At 44.7% G+C, this 21,415-nt stretch overlaps 1 protein-coding gene across 2 annotated transcripts in view; it reads left to right on the top strand.

Moving 5' to 3' along the window:
* CNNM2 (cyclin and CBS domain divalent metal cation transport mediator 2) overlaps positions 1-21,415 on the top strand; it is a 222,356-nt gene that overhangs the window by 153,342 nt on the left and 47,599 nt on the right. For both annotated transcript variants that reach the window (XM_040361871.1, XM_040361872.1), the window contains exon 3: positions 11,689-11,826. In XM_040361871.1, coding sequence (XP_040217805.1) covers positions 11,689-11,826 — 138 coding nt within the window. The remainder of the gene's footprint in view (positions 1-11,688; positions 11,827-21,415) is intronic.

Consider the following 21,415-nt stretch of genomic DNA (forward strand, 5'->3'; position numbering starts at 1 on the left):
CTAATTTACTGAAATCTAATTGGAGTCATGAGTTTGCACACCTGGAGTCCCAATTATTGAAATGAGTTTGGAGACGTGGGTTTTCAAGCTACTTTGATAAAGGCACTCAAACATTTTAAGATGACCGTTCATAAGAATCATCAGTTAATGTAAACCATGTCTTGCAAAAAGTGGCTCCCTGAAGACATTTGATCAAGAGTAGTTGATCTGCATAATGCTGGAAGGGGATACAAAGCAATTAAGTGTTTGGGCCACCATCAGTCACAGTTTGGACAAATTGTCTATAAATAGAGACAGTTTAGTACTGTGGCTACTCTTTGTAGAAGTGGACACCCAGCTCAGATGACTCCCAAGGCACAACAATAATTCTGAATAAGGTAAAGGAGAATCTGAGTCTTTAAAGCGGGGGTTCACCCAAATATAAACTTTTGACATTAGCTACATCCCCCAGCATACTGCTAACATCTGCAGTATGCTGGTTTTTTTTTTGTACTTATTGTTATACGAGCCCTTGTTATCCGGCTCCGAGCGAGGGATTACTTCAGGGTATAGGTGTTCCTAAGCGAAGAGGAGTTGATTGACGGGCTGCTAAAGCGTGTCACGCCTTCCGAAAATGCCCGAAGTCACACTCGGGTGTTTACGGCGCCTGCGCAATCAGCTCTACACGGCAGGCGCAGGCGCCGTAAATGCCCGAGTGTGACTTTGAGTATTTTCGGAAGGCGTGACGCGCCTTAGCAGCCGTCAATCAACTCCTCTTCGCTTAGAAACGCCCATTCCCCGCAGGATTCCCCGCTCGGAGCCGGATAACAAGGGCTCATATAACGGTAAGTACAAAAAAAAAAAAAAAACAGCATACTGCAGATGTTAGCAGTATGCTGGAGCTAATGTCAAAAAGTGGATTTTTGGGTGAACCTCCGCTTTAAGACCTCACTGGAACAGGCAAACATCCCAGTCCATGAGTCTACTATATGTAAGTTTTGAACAGGCAGGATGTCCATGGCAGAACACCATGGAGAAAGCCGCTGCTCTCTAAAAAAAAAAAAAAAAAGGAAAACATTGCTGCGCTCCTAAAGTTCGCCAAAAAGCGCCTTGGCAAACCGCAACACTGATGGGAAAATGTTTTGTGGACTGATGAAACAAAAGTTGAATTATTCGGGAAGAATACTGGCACTATGTATGGTGGGAAAAGGGTACGGCTTACCAACATCAAAACATCATTCCAGTGGTAAAGTATGGTGGAGGGAACATCATGGTTCAGGCTTTCTTTGCTGCATCAGGGCCGGGATCACTTGCCATCATCAAGGGGAAAATTAATCCCCAAGTTTAACAAGATATTCTACAGGATGTCAGGATGGCTGTCTGCCAGCTTAACCACTTGACTACTGGGCACTTAAACCCACTTAATAACCAGACCAATTTTCAGCTCTCGGTGCTCTCACATTTTGAATGACAATTACTCAGTCATACAACACTGTAACCAAATGACATTTTTGTCTTTTTTTTCACACAAATAAAGCTTTCTTTTGGTGGTATTTATTCACCATTGGGCTTTTTTTTTTTGCGCTATAGAGAAAAAAGACTGAAAATTCTGTAAAAAAAAAAAGATTTTTTCTTGGTTTCTGTTATAAAATTGAGCAAATTAGTAATTTTTTCTTCATAAATTTTGGCCAAAATGTATACTGCTACATATCTTTGATAAAAATAAGTATTGGTGCATATTATTTGGTCTTTGTGAAAGTTATAGAGTCCACAAGCTATGGTGCCAATATCTGAAAATTGATCACACCTGAAGTACTGACGGCCTATGTCATTTCTTGAGACCCAAATATGCCAGAAAAGTACAAATACCCCCCCAAATTACCCCTTTTTGGAAAGAAGACATTCCAAGGTATTTAGAAAGAGGCATGCTGAGTTTTTTGAAGTTGTCATTTTTTTCCCACAATTCTTTGCAAAATCAAGAATTTATTTTAAAAAATTTTTTTCACACAATTGTCATATTAGCAGGTTATTTCTAACACACAGCATATGCATACCACAAATTACACCCCAAAACACATTCTGCTATTACTCCCGAGTATGGCAATACCACATGTGTGAGACTTTTACACAGCGTGCCACATACAGAGGCCCAACATGCAGGGAGCACCTTCAGGCGTTCTGGAGCACCCAGGCCCAATTCTGACATTTCTCTCCTACATGTAAATATCATCATTTATTTGCTAGAAAATTACATAGAACCCCAAAACATTATGTATGCTTTTTTTAGCAAGACCTTAGAAAATACAATGGTGGTCGTTTGTAACTTTTATCTTGCACGGTATTTGCGCAGCAATTTTTTTCTAACGTTTTTTTTACGAAAAAAAAAAGTTTTGTGCTTAAAAAAAAAGAAAACAATAAAGTTAGCCCAATGTTTTTGCATAATGTGAAAGATGAAGTTACGCTGAGAAAACGCTTGTGGAATGGCGCCAAACTTCGCTACTTAAAAATTCCCATAGGCGACGCTTTAAATATTTTTACTGGTTACATGTTTTTAGTTAGAGGAGATCTAGGGCCACAATTATTGCTCTCACTCTAACGTTCGCAGAGATGCCTCACATGTGTGGTTTTCGGTCCCTGTTCAACAGGGGCATGTAATCACAATTCTTGATCTAATATTTCACAGCAGGGCCCATTCCTGTGCCCACCAAGAGTAACTGCGAGGGCTTACAGAGTTGTGGCACCACCACCACCAACAAAAGCCCAATTTTCTACCACTGTTCAACAATGGTATGTAATTACAATTTTTGATATAATAGTTCACACAGCAGGGCGTTCCAGCGCCCACCAAGACTAACTGTGAGGGCTTACAGTATTGTGGCAACACCAACACTTAGGGCCCAAATTTCTGCAGAGTATATTCGGCAGGGCCCCTACTTTCAAACATCCAACTTACAAACGACTCCTACTTGCAAACGGAAGGAGACAACAGGAAGTGAGAGTAAATCTACCCCTAGGAAGGGAAATTCTCTTCTGCAAGAGTTGTCTCCTGTCCACTGATGCTTTATCACCAATCCTTGTTTCACTAAAAAACTTGGCCAGTGCTCCAGTCCTGCTGCAGAGAAATTGGATTTCCGCCAGACACAAAAGCACAGGGACGCACATGATGCCCAGCAAAAGCACTATGGCAGCAAAGGCATCCAGTGCGTCCCTGCACCCAAACTGGCTGGTGAGTGTGCTGGGAAATCTCGTTTGTTCCTGATGTGCATTTACCCTTTCATGTGCACCTTGCTTTACAAGGCCAGTTATAGGTTGGGGTGGTTGCCACATTTTTGTACAGTTGGTTGATTTTGAGTGCAGAGAATCACTGGATCCTTTTTCTGGGATTTACGTGCATCCCTGTGCCTTTTGAGGCGTAGGCTCCCTCCAGGCATACTGCCCTTAATGTATCCATTCTTGTATTTGCTCCTACCATGGAGGATCTGGAAATGTAGAGTTGGGCTTGCAGTATATACATGGGTCCCTTGGCGTGGGCACTGCGGCTAATGCATATATTTGTAAATGTGTGCAAACAAAACCCTCTGTTTTTAGTGTAAACTATTAGGGTCAACAATTTGGTTGTTTTTCATGCTGGCTGATAAGCGTGTTGGGAAACCTCTTTGGTTTGTAATGTCCTGTTGTGCCTTAATATCATCAGCAAATTCATATAGGTCATCAGTCTTTAGAATGTCATTGGGCACAGCACCAAAAGTGTCTGTGACAGGTACATGAATCTGTATGTGTCTGCAGTGAGGTCCGAGTGTCCACACTGGACACCCATTCCCCAGTGCACTTTTACCCTCCTTCCTTCCCTGGCCACTGGACCCATCAAGTGTTGAACTTAGGTTGATGAATCCTGATGGAGAACTGAGGGACTATTTCTTTATCAGGCCTGCTTTAATTTTAATTCAAAGAGCACAGCAGTGTGCGGATCCATAGCCACTAAGTTCTAACTTTTGGTTCCTCATCAGCCCTCTCCCACACCATGACAAGTCATTCCCCAAATTTGGGCCTCTCTCCAATAGGACACAGCTGGCAAAAAAAACTGACATGGATTATAACCCTCTCTTACTCTATCCAAAATGTAAAAAAAAGTCTTGCCTTTAGTTCTACTTTATAGCAGAGTTCCACCCATTTTTTTTATCTTTGACTGTGCTGCATGCCGTTAGCTCAGTTTTCACAATGGGCATTTTTATTTTTTTTTTGCTGGTAAATACCTTTTTTTTCCCCGAATTTCTTCATTACTTCCTCCTTTCAATCAATCGCCTAGGCGATTGTGTCACTAGGCGATTTGCAAGGGTTCCTGGGATATCGGCGTCATGTTTTTCATGACTCATTGCGAATCGCCTACTGACGAAATCTCGTGTTTTGTGTGCAGGGAGAGAGAGGTCCTGTCATAATTCAGCTGCAATGTCGGGGGTGGGAGGGACTGAGAAGCTATCGAACACCAGCCAATTATGGGCTTCTTAAGAAAGGGGGCAGAGCCACATACACGTAGTGGCCCGCCCTGACCCCATCCTATAGGCTGGTGTTCGATAGCTGCTTGGTCCCACCCACCCCCGACATCACCAATGAATCTGACAGCTACTCTCTCTCCCTGCACAGTTACATTACAAGACGGTGTCACACACAACAGATCTTACAAGCACCAATATCTACTCAATGTTATACGGTCTCAGTGTGGGCTAGACATTGTTTGATATAGTGACAGGTCAGACTCAGGGAGCAGTCGGTGAAGGGAAATAACGACCAGGCACGTCTGCGGCGCAAGAGGTGTTTATTCTGAAAATATTGAAATAACTAAAAGAAAGTCTTGGTTTGTAACACCATCAGGATTGTGTCACCCAGTTTCCCTGAGGCATTACTGAGCATGTGTGAGATTTGGTGGTGCATGATGGGTAGACAGCTGCACAGATATCCAGGAAATGAACACAAGAGGGTTTCAGATGCCCACAGCTAAAATGGAATCCGCCTGGTTCCGAGATCAGTAAGTAACAACTATTTTTAAAGAAACTAAAAGCGCAAAAATTATGACATGTTAAAAATGTTCATTTACAGGCTGTGACAGTTACAGAGCAGTCTTTAAAAGAAAAAAGTTTGTGGGTCTGGAACTCTCCTTTAAAGGAACTACTGCCAGAAATATGTTGGGCACCATTAAAAGCAATGTGATTTCTATTGTCAAAGTTGCATCTGAAATCGCACTAGTGTGAACAGAGCCTAAACAATGCATCTAAAACCGCTATACTGCCACAAGAAATCACAACAGTACACACCCACTATTTGCAGTGGGGCACTATGACTCAAATTTTCTTGGTATTTCCCAGAGTCCCAGTCTGACCCTGCATGCACCCATTCAAAGTGTGCATTATTCATGCAGGTCATGTTTCAAGATTACAGTGAAACATGAATCACACTAATGGAAGATGATTGTACAAATCAGACTTTGGATATTTATAGAGATATGCAAATTATGATTCATCTGCGCAGAGCTAGACCCATGAACTTATTCAGTCATCTGTATAACCAAAAGTGGAGGCTGTACTTCATCTGAATTTATGATAAACAAAAATTGAAGCGGTTTCTCTCTTTGTTATGGGATGGCATCAGAGCTTTGCTGAAAGGGTAATGAAAAACTGCTAAATAACCAACGGAAAAATAAAAATATCAAAACTATGATCAGTTGTGATATTTTCTAGAGCTTATAGTTCATTAACGAGACACTACTATCTTGCCTATTGAAGGTAAAGGGACAGTGTCTTTGCAAAGAGTGTCAGAGTGCACTAATACTCACCTTGCCAGCAATCTCCCCCTACTACTCCTTCCATCACAGCCATTACTTAAATGCCCAGTGTCAGGCTAGGGGGAGCAAGAATTGTCACGTGACACTTCTGGAGCCCAGTGTCCTGTCAAAATAGCCAATTCATCGAGATCTCCAATCATGTCGCTTCAGGTTAATTGGAGATTTTGGAAGAGTTGCTGTTTCGACACACCGGCAACGGTATACACTCCAGTACATGAAGAGGTTGCTGTTTTGACAGAACAGCGGCTAAGGAGGAAAAAGTGGTCGCCGCCCTGGAGCGGCCATGTTTTTAGTTAGTATCAGGCTGACTAACCATGTCTGCTCATAATGTGTACATGCTTACTGGTGTTGTGTCAAAACAGCAAGTCGTCTAAATCTCCAATTACTGATGCTTTAAAGTAACTGTAAGTGGCGTGATTGAAGATCTCGATGAATTTTGACAGAAAACCAGCGATTGACAGCTAAACCCTCAGCATTGTTGCATGGGATGAAATCGCATGACCTCTGCAAGCATCGGGTATTGCCACCAGCAACAGCAGGAACTGTGGGTATGGTGAATATTCATGGGAATAGTATATGGTTTTAAACCATTTGTCATACAAGGAAATGAAAGAAACAAACCTTTTAGCTGTGCTATTTTTATAGGTATATAAAGTGGATCCATTATTACATGGTTTAGATTTTTTATTTTATTTTTTTCTATAAAACCCATGTCCAGCTAGAACCTTTTAAAAAAAAAAAAAAAAAAAAAACTCAGGATTTAAATCTCTGTAAGGTTGTCATTACTGTCTGACCTTTTGGAGAGGTTTCTTTTTGCTTCCTTTCCTGGAGACAGAGGGATAGGAAGTGATAGTAAATCTCCAATTGGAACGTACAGTTGTACTCATAAGTTTACATACCCTGGCAGAATTTATGATTTCTTGGCCATTTTTCAGAGAATATGAATGATAACACAAACTTTTTTTTTTTAACTCATGGTTAGTGTTTGGTTGAAGCTATTTATTATTGATCTAACTGAACGTGGTTTGATTTTAATAGAACCCCTCATTTTCCACTTCTTGATTAGAGTTTGAATACTTCCGATTTGGCATTCTCAATTCCTTGGATATCTGTTTTATATCCCTTTCCTGTTTGTTACAGTTCAACTACCTTTTCCCGCAGATCCTTTGACAATTCTTTTGCTTTCCCCATGACTCAGAATCCAGAAACGTCAGTGCAGCACTGGATGAAAGATGCAAGGGTCTGTCAGGAATCCAGAAACTCATTGACCTTTTATACAAACACAATAATGCTGCCGCCATTGCGCGTAAGGCAGTGTTTCTCAATTCCAGTCCTCAGGCCCCCCCAACAGGTCAGGTTTTCAGGATTTCCATTATTTTGCACAGGTGATTTGATCAGTTTCACTGCCTTAGTAATCACCACAGCCTTTTCATCTGAGGGAAATCCTGAAAACCTGACCTGTTGGGGGGGCCTGGGGACTGGAATTGAGAAACACTGGCGTAAGGGAACCCGGCAGTGTACTCCTCTCTAGACAGAGTAGGAAGGAGCCGAGTCGTCAGCCGAGCGTTGATGTTAATATCCACGACTGTGGCTCTGGGAAGTGGCAACGGGATAACTGTCAAAGACAGATATCCTGTCCCCCCTCCACTGAAAGGTGTCAGTTGTGGCACCTGAGGGGGGGGGGGAAACAAATGAGCGGAAGTTCCACTTTTGGGTGGAACTCCGCTTTAACAACCTATAATTGCCAGCTGTTTTTTTTTTTATATACATTTCAGCTGTCAGTGGGGGTATGCCACTGAAATCTGAAAGAACCGAGCCTGAAAGTATCGGTTTCAGGTATTGGAACATTTGCATGACTATCGGTATCGGTTCAACCATACTTCAAGTCATAAATTGAATTCCACCCAACAATTTATTTTTGCTTAGCAGCGTGGCTCCACTAGGCCAGTGGGCGCCTACAGTAGACAATCTGTTGTTATGCTGGCATACATTTCATAGTTGGTAAGGTAAAGACTCCAGTCCATCTACTATTTACACTTCCTTTGTGTAAACCTGTTCCTACAGCAGTCCACTGCAGTGTTTCTCAACTCCAGTCCTCAAGGCGCCCCAATAAGTCATGTTTTCAGGATTTCCCTCAGATGAAACGGGTGGGCTAGGTCTGTTGTCACCTTTTAAAGGAAACCTATCCTGAGAATGTGTTGTGCCATTGCTAGTTCTCTAGGTGTTTTGCTAGTGGATTCAGCAATTTGACTCACTGACCAAAGTCCAGCCCAAAAATAAGGACTTCTGATATTACCCTGGCTTTGCTTAGTACAGGTGAAACTCGAAAAATTTGAATATCTTGAAAAAGTTCATTTATTTCACTAATGCAACGTAAAGGTGAAACTAATATGAGATAGACTCATTGCATGCAAAGCAAGATAGTTCAAGCCATGAGTTGTCATAATTGTGATGATTACGGCTTACAGCTCATGATAACCCCAAATCCACAATCTCAGAAAATTAGAATATTATATGCAATCAATAAAACAAGGATTGTACATAGAACAATATTAGACCTCTGAAAATTATAAGCATGCATATGTACTAAGTACTTGGTTTGGGCCCCTTTTGCAGCAATTGCTGCCTCAATGCGGCGTGGCATGAAAGCTATCAGCCTGTGGCACTGCTGAGTTGTTATGGAAGACCAGGATGCTTCAATAGCGGCCTTCAGCTCTTCTGAATTGTTCGGTCTCATGTCTCTCATCTTTCTCTTGGCAATGCCCCATAGATTCTCTATGGGGTTCAGGTCAGGCGAGTTTGCTGGCTAATCAAGCACAGTAATCCCACAGTCATTGAACCAGGTTTTGGTGATTTTGGCAGTGTGGGCAGGTGCCAAGTTTTTCTGGAAAATTAAGTCAGCATCCCCATAGAGCTCATCTGTGGAAGGAAGCATGAAGTGCTCCAAAATGTCTTGGTAGACAGCTGCGTTGACCCTGGACATAATGAGGCACAGTGGACCAACACCAGCAGATAACATGGCTCCCCAAATCAACATAGACTGTGGAAACTTCACGCTGGACTTCAAGCATCTTGCAGTGTGTGCCTCTCCATTCTTCCTCCATATTCAGGCTCCTTGGTTTCCAAATGAGATGCAAAATTTGTTCTCATCAGAAAAGAGGACTTTGGACCTCTGAGCAACAGACCAGGTCTGTTTTTCTTTAGCTCAGGTAATACGCTTCTGATGTTTGTTGTTCAGGAGTGGCTTGACAAAAGGAATAGGACATTTGAAGCCCATGTTCAGGATCTGTCTGTGTGTGGTGGCTCTTGATGCACTGACTCCAGCCTCAGTCCACTCCTTGTGAAAGTCCCCAACATATTTTGAATGGCCTTTTTCCTGACAATCCTCTCCAGGCTGCGGTAATCCCTGCTGCTTGTGCAACTTTTTATTCCACACTTTTCCCTTCCACATAACCTTCTATTAATGTGCTTTGATACAGACCTTTGGAAACATCCAACTTCTTTTGCAATTACCTTTTGAGGCTTTCCCTCATTATGGAGGGTGTCAATGATGGTTTTCTGCACAACTGTCAGGTCAGCAGTCTTTCCCATGATTGTGATTCCTACTGAACCAGACTGAGACCATTTAAAGGCTCAGGAACCCTTTGCAGGTTTTATGGCTTAATTAGCTGATTAGAGTGGGACACTTTGGGCCAGATTCACATAGAACTGCGGCAGCGTAACGTATCGTAGATACGTTACACCGCCGCACGTTTTCATCGCAAGTGCCTGATTCTCCAAGCATTTGCAATGAAAACTTACGCCGGCGGCCTCCGGCGTAAGCCCGCGTAATTCAAAGGGGCGTGTGCCATTTAAATTAGGCGCGCTCCCGCACCGGACCTACTGCGCATGCTCCGTTTTGAAATTCCCACCGTGCTTTGCGCAAAGTGACGTCATTTTTTCGAACGGCGACGTGCGTAGCGTACTTTCGTATTCCCGGACGTCTTGCGCAAGACAACATTTTTTTTAAATTTCGACGCGGGAACGACGGCCATACTTTAAACGGCACATACGTGGGCTGTGTAAAGTTAGGGCAGGTAAAACAACGTGTAAAATTGCGATGGGAAACTAGACTAGCGACGACGTAATGAACGCGAAAAACCTTCGTGGACCGCCATAAGTACTAATTTGCATACCCGACACTGGTTTACGACGCAAACTCCCCCCAGCGGCGGCCGAGGTATTGCATCCTAAGATCCGACAGTGTAATTCAATTACACCTGTCGTATCTTAGGGCAAACTATGCGTAACTGATTCTATGAATCAGTCGCATAGTTAGGAAGACCCTAAAACAGACATACGACGGCGTATCAGGAGATACGCCGTCGTATCTCTTTTGTGAATCTGGCCCTTTGAGCCTAGAATATTGCACCTTTTCACAATATTAAAATTTTCTGAGATTGTGGATTTGGGGTTTTCATGAGCTGTAAGCCATAATCATCACAATTATGACAAATCACGGCTTGAACTATCTTGCTTTGCATGTAATGAGTCTATCTCATATATTAGTTTCACCTTTTAAGTTGCATTAGTGAAACAAATGAACATTTGCACGATATTCAAATTTTTAGAGTTTCACCTGTATATTCCAAAAGTTTCAATATCTTCGGAGATGCTGATGTGTTTCAGGTCAATGACTCAAAATTATTGAATGGAGAGTCAGCCAAGCAGCAAGTGTTTTTAAGATAGACTAGCACTCCTCTATATTACCACCAGCACAAGTTTACCTTTCCAGAGTAACTTTCACTGGTCCCACACCACTAAACCTGCTTTGATTCTGTGTGTTACTACCCTAAAAACATCATCATAGTCCTTTTGACTGAATAAGACCTATAAAGATTCAAGGCCAGTACATGCAATCAGAAAAACAAATACCGCTTTTGAAGCAATCGTACGATAATCGAATTGTTAGTACACAGCTTTCGTGCAAATTTTTGGACAAAAAAGAAAAATGTACTTATACGATACCAGAAAATACAATACAAATACACAACAACACATGACATCACAAAAAATGTTCAACCTCTTAATTTTCGAGCTGGAGACTAGCATGCAAAAAAACAAATTGGACGATCATTCGTTCGATAATCTCATCGTCTGTACTAGACTTAACTGCTTGCCGACCAGCCGCCGCAGTTATATGGCGGCAGGTCGGCTCTGCTGGGCGAGATCACGTAGCTATACGTCATCTCGCCGAGCAGCCAATAGGGGGGCGCCCCCTAGTGTTAACCCCTTCCTTGCCAGTGGCATTTTTATAGTAATCAATGCATTTTTATAGCACTGATCGCTATACAAATGCCAATGGTCCCAAAAATGTGTCAGAAGTGTCCGCCATAATGTCGCAGTACCGAAAAAAATCGCTGATCGCCGCCATTACTAGTAAAAAAAAAAATATTAATAAAAATGCCATAAAACTATCCCCTATTTTGTAAACGCTATAAATTTTGCGCAAACCAATCAATAAACGTTTATTGCGATTTTTTTTTTTTTGTTAACGAAAAATATGTAGAAGAATACGTATCGGCCTAAACTGAGGAAAATTTTTTTTTTTTTATATATATTTTTGGGGGATATTTATTATGGTAAAAAGTAAAAAATCTTCATTTTTTTTCAAAATTGTCGCTCTATTTTTGTTTATAGCGCAATTGTCAGTTAAAGCGACGCAGTGCTGAATTGCAAAAAGTGCTCTGGTCTTTGACCAGCAATATGGTCCGGGGCTGAAGTGGTTAAACAGGATGTCAGTTTAATTTGTGATTATGTAATAAAGGCTGTAGATCTGCAGACTACACTTAACAATGATCTTTTTTTTCCCCTCTCTCCTTTAACTCTCCTAGCTGATAACAAGACGAAAAAGAGAATAACACACCGAGAGAGGAAGCAAGATTTCTCTGCTTTTAAGCAAACCGATAACGAAATGAAGGTTAAAATATCACCACAGCTTCTCTTGGCTATGCACCGTTTCTTAGCAACAGGCAAGTTTAGCTTATCACAGTTTGAGATTACCAACAATCTTGGCGCTGGTTCCTGACTGGAGATGGGAGGGTAGTGAAGGTTGGAGTTGTTCCCAATGGTCCCCTCTGTTACCGCATACTTGCTTCCTGTGGGCATCTGACATTCTTTTCAAAACAAATGCAACAGAGTAGCCAAGGTCAACACCTGTTCTCTAGTAAACTTTTTTCCGCTGCATTACAATCTGTATGCATCAAAAAATTACGTGAGATGTATTTTTATGAATGAAAATATAATTAATTGGAAACTGTTTATTTTTCTTATTTCCAGGAACATATGTATGCAAGGTTTACATTTTATTGCAGAACTTAAAAGGAAAGTGTTTTTAAACCCCTACATACAGTTGTGCTCATATGTTTACATACCCTTGCAGAATTTGATTCCTATGCAATTTTTCAGAGAATATGAATGCTCACACAAAAAAGTTAATGGTTAGTTTTTATCTTCTCAGATTGTAAAGCTGCCCATTGGTCTTGGCAAAAAGCCTCCAGTTCCTGTAAATTCTTGGGCTCTCCCCAGAGTGGCTCAATGATACTGAGATCAGGCGACTAAGATGGCCACTCCAGAACCTTCACTTTATTCTGCTGTAGCCAATAACCGGTCGACTTGGCCTTGTGTTTTGGATCATTGTCATGTTGGAATGTCCAAGTACATCCCATGCACAGCTTCCTGGCTGATAGTTACATAGTAGGTGAGGTTGAATAAAGACACAAGTCCATCAAGTCCAAGCTATGTGTGATTATATGTCAGTATTACATTGTATATCCCTGTATGTTGTGGTCGTTCAGGTTCTTATCTAATAATTTTTTTTAAACTATCGATGCTCCACGCTGAGACCACCGCATGTGGAAGGGAATTACACATCCTTGCCACTTTTACAGTAACCAACCCACTACATAGTTTAAGGTTCAGATACCTCAATATGACTATATATGGTCCATGATAGTCCAGAGGCAGGTGTCAAGGGAGACATATGTAAATCTGTCAGGGCTGCCACCAGCGAGACCAGAAGCAAGCTCCAGTAAAACAAGGGACAAAAAAAATAAGGAGAGGGATTTGATGTGCTGCATTTTGCCAGCTTGAAGCAGACTCCCTTTGACCTGCAGTCTCACCTCTTTAGCCCAGAGATGCACCCAAACTCAACTTTACTTTCTTCCATATGAGTGGATATTATTTATATAATAAATTGTTTATGATATATACTCAGAGGTGCCCCTCCTTGTTTTTTTCTAGTTTAAGCTTAAACCTATTTTCTTCTCATTTTAATGAGTGGCCACATGTCTTGTTAAACTCCCTTCCGCAAAAAAGTTTCATCCCTATTGTGGTGTCACCAGTATGGTATTTGTAAATTTAAATCATATGCCCTCTGAAGCGTCTCTTCTCCAGAGAGAATAAGTTCAGTGCTTGCAAACTTTCCTCATAACTAATATCCTCCAGACCCTTTATTAGCTTTGTTGCCCCTCTTTGTACTCTCTCCATTTCCAGTACATCCTTCCTGAGGACTGGTGCCCAGACAGCATACTCTAGGTGCGGCCGGACCAGAGTCTTGTAGAGTGAGGAATGCAAATGTTTCTCCATGTTTCTGTCATTTTTTGATGACATACTACATTTATCTTGCCATCAATTTTGACCAATTTTCCTGTGCCTTTGTAGTTCACAATTTGGGCAGGGGTTGTGGGGAGGGGGTAGGAGTAACAGGGGGTAAGGGGGGGGCAAGGGTCAAGAGGAAAGGGAAGAGGAGGGGAGGTATGGAGAAGAGCAATAACTAAGTACAGAATCAAGAAAGTGTGGAGAACAGGATAGTACACTCCGACTGGGAAACGGAATACGCCCACCGGGTTCAGACAGACTGCGCCACTTCTTGGAGATAGGTGTCCGTATATGTAAAGTACTGCCAGGGTCTCCAGGTCTCCCGGAAGGCCTCCTCCCTTTTATGCAGGGTGGAAGTGAGATCTTCCATTTTTCTGAGTTCATTAACTTTTTTGCAAACCATAGGGACTTTGCCGGGGGATTCTCCGATCTCCAACAGAGGGATATGCATGCCTTAGCAGCGTTTAGTAGCTGGATGGTGAGAGAGGCCTTATATTTCCTGACAGGTCGCTCCGACAGATGAAGCAAACGGGCCGCTGGGTTCCCCTCCAGTGAGACACCAGTCAAGTGTTCGATCGTGCGGGTCACCTCGAGCCAGAAAGGGGAGGGCTTGGGACAGGCCCAAAAATTGTGCAGCATCGTCCCCTCCACCTCGCCACAGCGCCAGCACAGGCTAGAAACCTGTGGGAAAAAACAGTGCAGGGTAGTGGGCACTCTATATCATCGGGTCATAACTTTGTAACAGGTCTCCTGAACTTTAGTAGCTATGGAGGATTTCTGAGCAAAAAGGAGAATCTTCTCCCTCTGGGCGTCAGTCAGGTAGTGCGGAGCTCCTCTTCCCATTTGGAGAGGAAGGGAGGAATGAACCCATCCGCTGGTCGGATCAGGGAGGAGTAAACAAGCGAAATGCAGTGTCACACCGGCTCTCCACGGTGACAAATACGTTCCAATTCATTAAGTGGACGAGAGATACAGAGCTGTAGGCCGCTCAAGAAGTCCAGTGGTGGCTCCGTGGCAGACACCTCAGCCTCAGGTGAGAGTTGACCGTTAGGTCCTAGAAAGTCGCACAGATGAAGCCGACGCCCATCTGCCAGGCGCTTGAAGTGGGGATTCCGGAGGCCAGGTGTAAATTCTGGATTTCCCAGAACCGGGACCATTGGGGAGGGCATCGGGGACACCAAGGAGTGCGGAAAGGCCTCTCTGATCACCGAAAGCATGCTGCCTAGGGTAGGATGGGACACAAGATCCTTCGGCAAAGTAGTGATCCAGGGCCAGCTCCTAGCCATATCACCGGTGTCCTCCATCTTCATCGCCACCCAGCGCTTCGTTTCCGCATGCCATCGCCAATCCACCAACCTAGTGAGATGGGCCGCCCTGTAGTATGCTCTCATGTCCGGAAGGCAAACCCCTCTCTTGCCCTTCGCTAGATGGAGGAGCTGGAGTTTCATGCAAGGCTTACGGAAGGACCATACAAAGTCCCGAAACATGGAGTCTATACGCTTAAACACTGGGGGGAGGCGGATAGGGAGCGCCTGCAACAGGTACAAATCTCTCGGCAACAGGGTCATCTTGAGGGCACTGCAAGGGCCAAACCACGTCAATGTGAGAGAGTGCCAGCTAAGAAAATCCGCCTTTAAGCGAAGAAGTAGCGGGGCAAAATTTGTTGCATAAAGGTCGGCGGGTCACGAGTGATTTCGACTCAAAGTATTGCATAAAATTGGATGCCCACCTCTACGGAAAGGCCGAACGCAAGCACTGAACAATGTCCCTCCCAACTGTTATATTGAGAATGGAGGATTTAGATAAGTTAATTTGAAAGAGAGGGAGGGCACCATATTCCTGAAGAAATCGAAGCAGTTTCGGGAGGGAGGCAAGTGGTTCCGTCAGAAAAAAGATCAGGTTGTCCGCAAATGCGGCCACCTTGTGGGATCCTGAAGATTTCTGGTACCCAAGTATGCCCGCATCCACCCTTATTCTGCACAGGAGAGGTTCCAACGTGAGTATAAATATCAGGGGGAATAGTGGACAACCCTGCCGCGTGCCATTTCAAAAGTCGAAGAAAGCAGACCTTGTTTCATTGACCTTGATCGGTGCAGTGGGAGTAAAGGGACAGTATCCACCCCTGCATAGAGGACCGCATGCCAATATGCTCCAAGGTGGCTCGAAGGAAAGACAAGTCCACACGGTCGAAGGCCTTCTCTTTGTGCGTAGACAGCAGGAGAAGGGCCCGTTTAGAAGTCCTGGCCGCGTGGACCAGGTTAACCTCCCGGATGGTATTGTCTTGCGGTTCCCTCAGCGGCACAAAGCCCGCCTGATCTCTCTGTATGAGTATGAGAAAGCAACCTGTTGGCCAAGATTTTGGCAAACCGTTTCAAGTCAGTATTCAGGAGTGCTATCGGGCGATAATTCCCACACCGTGACAGATCTTTCCCTTCTTTCGGGATAAGGGAAATGTAAGCTCTCAGGGTGTCCACCGGGAAAGAGTTGCCCGCCAAAATAAATAATTAAGAGCAGAGACTAGTGGCTGTGACAACAGGTCAAAGGTTTTGTAGTATGTTGAAGTCAGGCCGTGAGGGCCTGGAGCCTTCCAAGGCCACTCCTAACTCGGCCGTCATAATGGGCTCTTCTAGTTCTTCTTCTTGCACTGCACTGGAGAGTACAGGCATGCCGGAAGCGGCTACGTACGATTGAGGGGTGGAACTGCCAACAGTTGAGGAGTCAGTGCCGGAGGGCCTGTCCAAGTTATAAAGACCCTCAAGGAAGGAACGAAACTCTGCCGCAACATCTGAAGACGTATTCAGCTTTTTCCCAGAAGAAGCAAAGATGTGAGAAATATATGTTTTGGTGCGAGGACCCCGCAAAGCCCTGGCCAATAATAACCCGGGCTTATTCGAGAACCCATACATGGTGCGATGCGCCCAGGCCAATTTCTGCTTCGTTTTGTGTAATAGAAGTGAACAAAGTTCCTCACACGCTCTAAGAAGGTCCTGAAAAGTAGCACTTGCCAGACTGGCCTTATGCGAACACTCCAGACTGCATATCGTTGCAAAGAGCTCCTCCACACGCTGGTTTCTCCTATTCTGATCAGCGCCTTGTGTGCCTCCCAAACCACCAGAGGGTTGGCAACAGAGCCCCCATTGATAGAGAAATTCTCCCGCAAAGTGTTCAGCACATCCGAACGGGTTTCCTCCAATTGAAGCAGGGCCTTATTTAGTCTCCAAGACAGAGGGGATTGAAATACCGGCCCCAATTGGAGGGTCATGTAAACCGGCGCATGGTCCGAGAAGGACATGACATCAATGGAGGTGGACACAACTCTGGATGGGTCTTTGTGGGATACCAGCAGGTAGTCTTGCCGAGAGTAGGTAATATGCACATGGGAAAAGGTGTAATCCCGACCCTGTGGATTGAGCAGCCGCTAGGGATCCACCAGGCGCAGAGCCTGTAGGTCCGCCGTCAGTCGCGAGTAGGAGAGATGGGAGGCACCTTGTGAGACGTCCAGAGACGGATCCATAGCAAAATTAAGGTCCCCACCGAAAACAAGCATCCCCTCCTCAAGCTCAGGGAGATGTCTCCGCAGGAACTGCGGGTGGTCCGCATTGGGGAAGTAAACATTGGCAAAGGTGACCCGCATATCAAACACCGTTCCCTTCAGGAGAAGAAAACAACCCTGTTCATCTGACTGTTGTGCCTCAAACGACCAGGGCACCGATTTGGCCAACAGGATGCTGACCCCCTTCGATTTGGAGACCGGAGAGGTGCTGTGATAGACCGTCGGGAAGGTCCCTTTAGTCAGTTTAGGAGTACTATGGCTGCGGAAATTCGTCTCCTGCAAAAAGGCTACATGAGTTCTGCTCTTGCGCAAGTCAGCTAAAAGCTGCGAGCGCTTTTCCGGAGTGTTGAGACCACGAACATTAAGGGAAGTGACCTTGAGGAGACCCATGATGTCGCCCAGGCTAGACGGAGATCACCCAGAGGTGTGAGGATAAGGCCTGGTCGAGGGATCCCGCCCAATCGGAGTGCGATAAAGGAGAAGTAAAGAGGGCAAGAAAGAGGAGGGAGAGAGAAGAGGTAGGGGGAAGGAGGAGCCTAAAACAGGGAGAGAAGATGGATGGGAGGGAGCAAAGGATAGGGAGGGGGAGGGGGAGAGAGAGGGCAGAGAGATGGGAAGGCAGGGGAGGGGGCAGAGAGAGGGGAGAGGATCAATCGATTTCTAACAAAAAGAAACTGTGGTCTCTCGCTAGGCACTGTAAGGTGCCCGTGCAGGGGTCCGCCTTAATAGGGGGTGGTTGGAGCGTAAAGGCCTGCTCAGAGTCGAGTAGCAATCGGGTAATAAAAAGAAGGTTGGTAATACCAATGGAGATGCACGAGAGGAGAACAAAGAGAACCATAATAAATGTAACTTGCGAACCAATAAAGGACAAAAATAGCATAACAATTAATAAGCATAGACTATAGACCGGATCTGGAGAGCCCTAAAACGACTATCATAACCGGTCAGCACTGGAGCGCAGGGAGAGGAGGGGGAGGCTGCGGGCCTAGCAAGTGGGGCCCCGACCGGACAGGGAATAGTAAAGTAGTAGGAGGCAACCAAGCGCCCTGCACCCCGACCCAGAGCACCAGTACCGAGAAGCCAGAGGTGTACCTGCAAGGAAACTGTGTCAAGATTAAACATAAAACAAGGCATAACATAAACCACAGTAGAATACGGGAAACAGTGTATGACCCCGTAGGGCCTAGTGTTGCAGGTGCTGCAAGAAAAATGCAAACATCATGTACATACCCCAAGTGCAGCAAAAGGGGACCCCTTAGAAACAGGTATCCAAAGGGTGTCATGTGTGCAGGGGGCAACAGGAGATTGTACACACAAAAAAAAAAAGAACACACATGTAAACAAAAAAAACACACCATTTACACTATATAAATAGCTATATAGAGTTAAACTAAGTAAAATGGTAAAAAAAATTAAGAAAAAAGTCAACCAATGCCTGTTTGATAGTAAGGCCCACTAAGCAAATAAAGCTGGCTATACACTTAGAATTTAGAAAAAATATAAAAGATTCCTCCATTCATGCTATACAATGTGGATGGAGGAATCTTCTGCATTGCCTTTTGTTGTCAGAATACCTGAACAACAGACGCATCTGATTCGATGCAGCTGCTGTTCAGCTTACCATTTTTACCTGGCTCCTTTGGATTTTCAGTCACAGGATGTTGGATGGGAGGGAAGCAATAGGGCCACCCACTAATTGGATAGTTCATCAGTAAATGGGCAGAATACAGCCAGGTTTCATTTCTATGCCATGCCATTGGAGTTCTATCAGTGATATCTATCTATTGTATACTAGAGTTCCAAGCCCCACCCGTGTGTGCCCATCCAGTATGAGGGGTCCCAGTATTGGATAATGAATGCACCAAAAAAAGCAAACTTGTTTGATAAATGACTAGGGTGAGGGGCAGAGCTATTTTTTTGGGAGAGGGGATTGTCAGGCCTTGCTGATGATAGGTTTTTAAAAGCAGTGTTCCACCTGCAATTTTTTATTTTTTTGAAAGGAACACTAAAGTTAAAAAAAAAATTGGGGGAAAATAACAAACATGTTATACTTACCTCCACTGTGCAGCCCGTTTTGCACACAGTGTCCCCGAACCTTGTCTTTTGGGGTCCCTCGGCGGCTGTCTCGGCTCCTCCTCGCAAGAGCTTTCCACCTTCATGGTGGAAAGCTTTTGCGGGCGCGCTCCTGTATCACTCGGCCCTGCCCCCCGGAGCGCCACGTCATCGGATGTGATTGACAGCAGCGCCAGCCAATGACTGCGCTGCTATCAGTCCGTCCAGTCCGGCCAGGCTGGGAACCGAAGAGGATCACGGGGACGCGCACTGGACTTTCGAGGGGTGAGGTAAGTAAAACGGAGTTCAGGATGCATTAAGGTGAAAAAACATTTACCTTTACAACCCCTTTAAGTCAGCAGCTACAATGCAGACTTTTTTTAATAAGGACACTTATTACCTGTCCAGGTAGCCCGCAATGCCGGCCCCCTGAGGCCTCTCTGCCTGTCGGATCGGGTGCAGGCGCTGACATTCTAATTATATGGAAACCAGCAGTGGAGCCTTGCGGCTTCACTGCCCGTTTCATACTGAGCATTCGCGAGTCGCGCTGCACTTTGTGAATGTCTGGCTGTCTTCTGGGACACACACAGGTCCCAGGAGGGGGGGCTTGCCATAGAAGAGGATGTGACATCCTACGCCGCAGACCAGATTGATCGGAAGTACAGGCTGTACTTCATTAAAAGGTATGTTAGAAGAAAACATACATATGCAAAAACTAGGAGCTCAAATGTGGGTGGAACTCCACTTTAAAGTGGAGTTCCACCCATAAATATAACATTACATCAGTAGTTTTAAAAAAATGTCATTAGTCCTTTACGAAAAAATTTTTTTTTTTTAGATGCCTTCAAAGTGTTGTTGCTAGGCAGAATAGTTAATCTTCCCACTTCCTGCACCTAGGTGCTTAAGTTTCCTAACCTACACCGCACAGACTCCTGGGAATGTAGTGGGTGTAACTTTCCAGGAGTCTGTGCACTCCCCAGTCTCAAAGAATCATGTGACTTGGACAGCACAGGTGCTGAAACCTGATCTGACACTGCTTGTGCAGCACTGAGCATGTGCAAGGCTGAAATCCAGGAAGTCATACAGTCTGGCTTCATGATGCCCACACATAAGATGGCCCCAGTCAATTTCTATTTTATAAAGTGTCTAAATGCTGTAACAACCTAACAAAACAGACCTTAGTTTACAGACTAACTTTACTAGAATACATTAAGCTTGTGTATTACAGGGGTATTTATATTTAAAAAGTGAAATTGCGGCTGGAACTCCGCTTTAAGATGCTAGTTCCTAAGTAGTCATATACACTGCTCAAAAAAAATTAAAGGAACACTTTTGAATTAGAACTCCTGGGATATTGATCTGGTCAATTAAGGAGCAGGGGGGGAGGGGTGTATACAGAGGGGGCTGTTAATCAGTCTCCGCTGCTTTGCTGTTAATTGAAATTAACAACAGGTGCACTAGATGGGAAAAAATGAGACGACCTCCAAAACAGGAATGTTTTTTCAGGTGGAGGTGTCTGACATTTGTTTTCCCTACTCATCCTTTCTGACTGTTTTTCACTTGTTTTGCATTTGGCTAGGGTCAGTGTCACTTCTGGTAGCACGAGGCGATACTTGGACCCTATAAAGGTTGCACAGGCAGTCCAACTCCTCCAGGATGGCACATCAATACGTGTCATTGCCAGGTTTGCCTTGTCTCCCAGTCTCAAGAGCATGGAGGAGATTCCAGGAGACAGGCAGTTACTCTAGGAGAGCTGGACAGAGCCGTAGAAGGTCATTAACCCATCAGCAGGACCGGTATATGCTCCTTTGTGCAAGGAGGAAAAGGATGAGCACTGCCAGAGCCCTAACAAAATGACCTCCAGCAGGCCACTGGTGTGAATGTCTCCGACCAAACAATCAGAAACAAACTTCATGGGGGGTGGCCCGAGGGCCCAACGTCCTCTAGTGTGCTCTGTGCTCACTGCCGGACACTGTGGAGCTCGATTGGCATTTTCCATTGAACACCAGAATTGGCAGGTCCGCCGCTGGTGCCCCATGCTTTTCACAGATGAGAGCAGGTTCACCCTGACCATATGTGACAGACGTGAAAGGGTCTCAAGAAGCCGCGGAGAACTTTATGCTGCCTGTAACATCGTTCAGCATGACCGGTTTGGTGGTGGGTCAGTGATGGACTGGGGAGGCATATCCATGGAGGAACACACAGACCTCTACAGGCTACTCAATGGCACCCTGACTGCCGTTGGGTATAGGGATGAAATCCTTGGACCCATTGTCAGACCCTACGCTGGTGCAGTGGGTCCTGGGTTTCTCCTGGTGCACGACAATGCCCGGCCTCATGTGGCGAGAGCATGCAGC

This window comes from Rana temporaria, chromosome 8 (genome assembly GCF_905171775.1).
Source record: "Rana temporaria chromosome 8, aRanTem1.1, whole genome shotgun sequence".
Taxonomy (NCBI): Eukaryota; Metazoa; Chordata; class Amphibia; order Anura; family Ranidae; genus Rana; species Rana temporaria.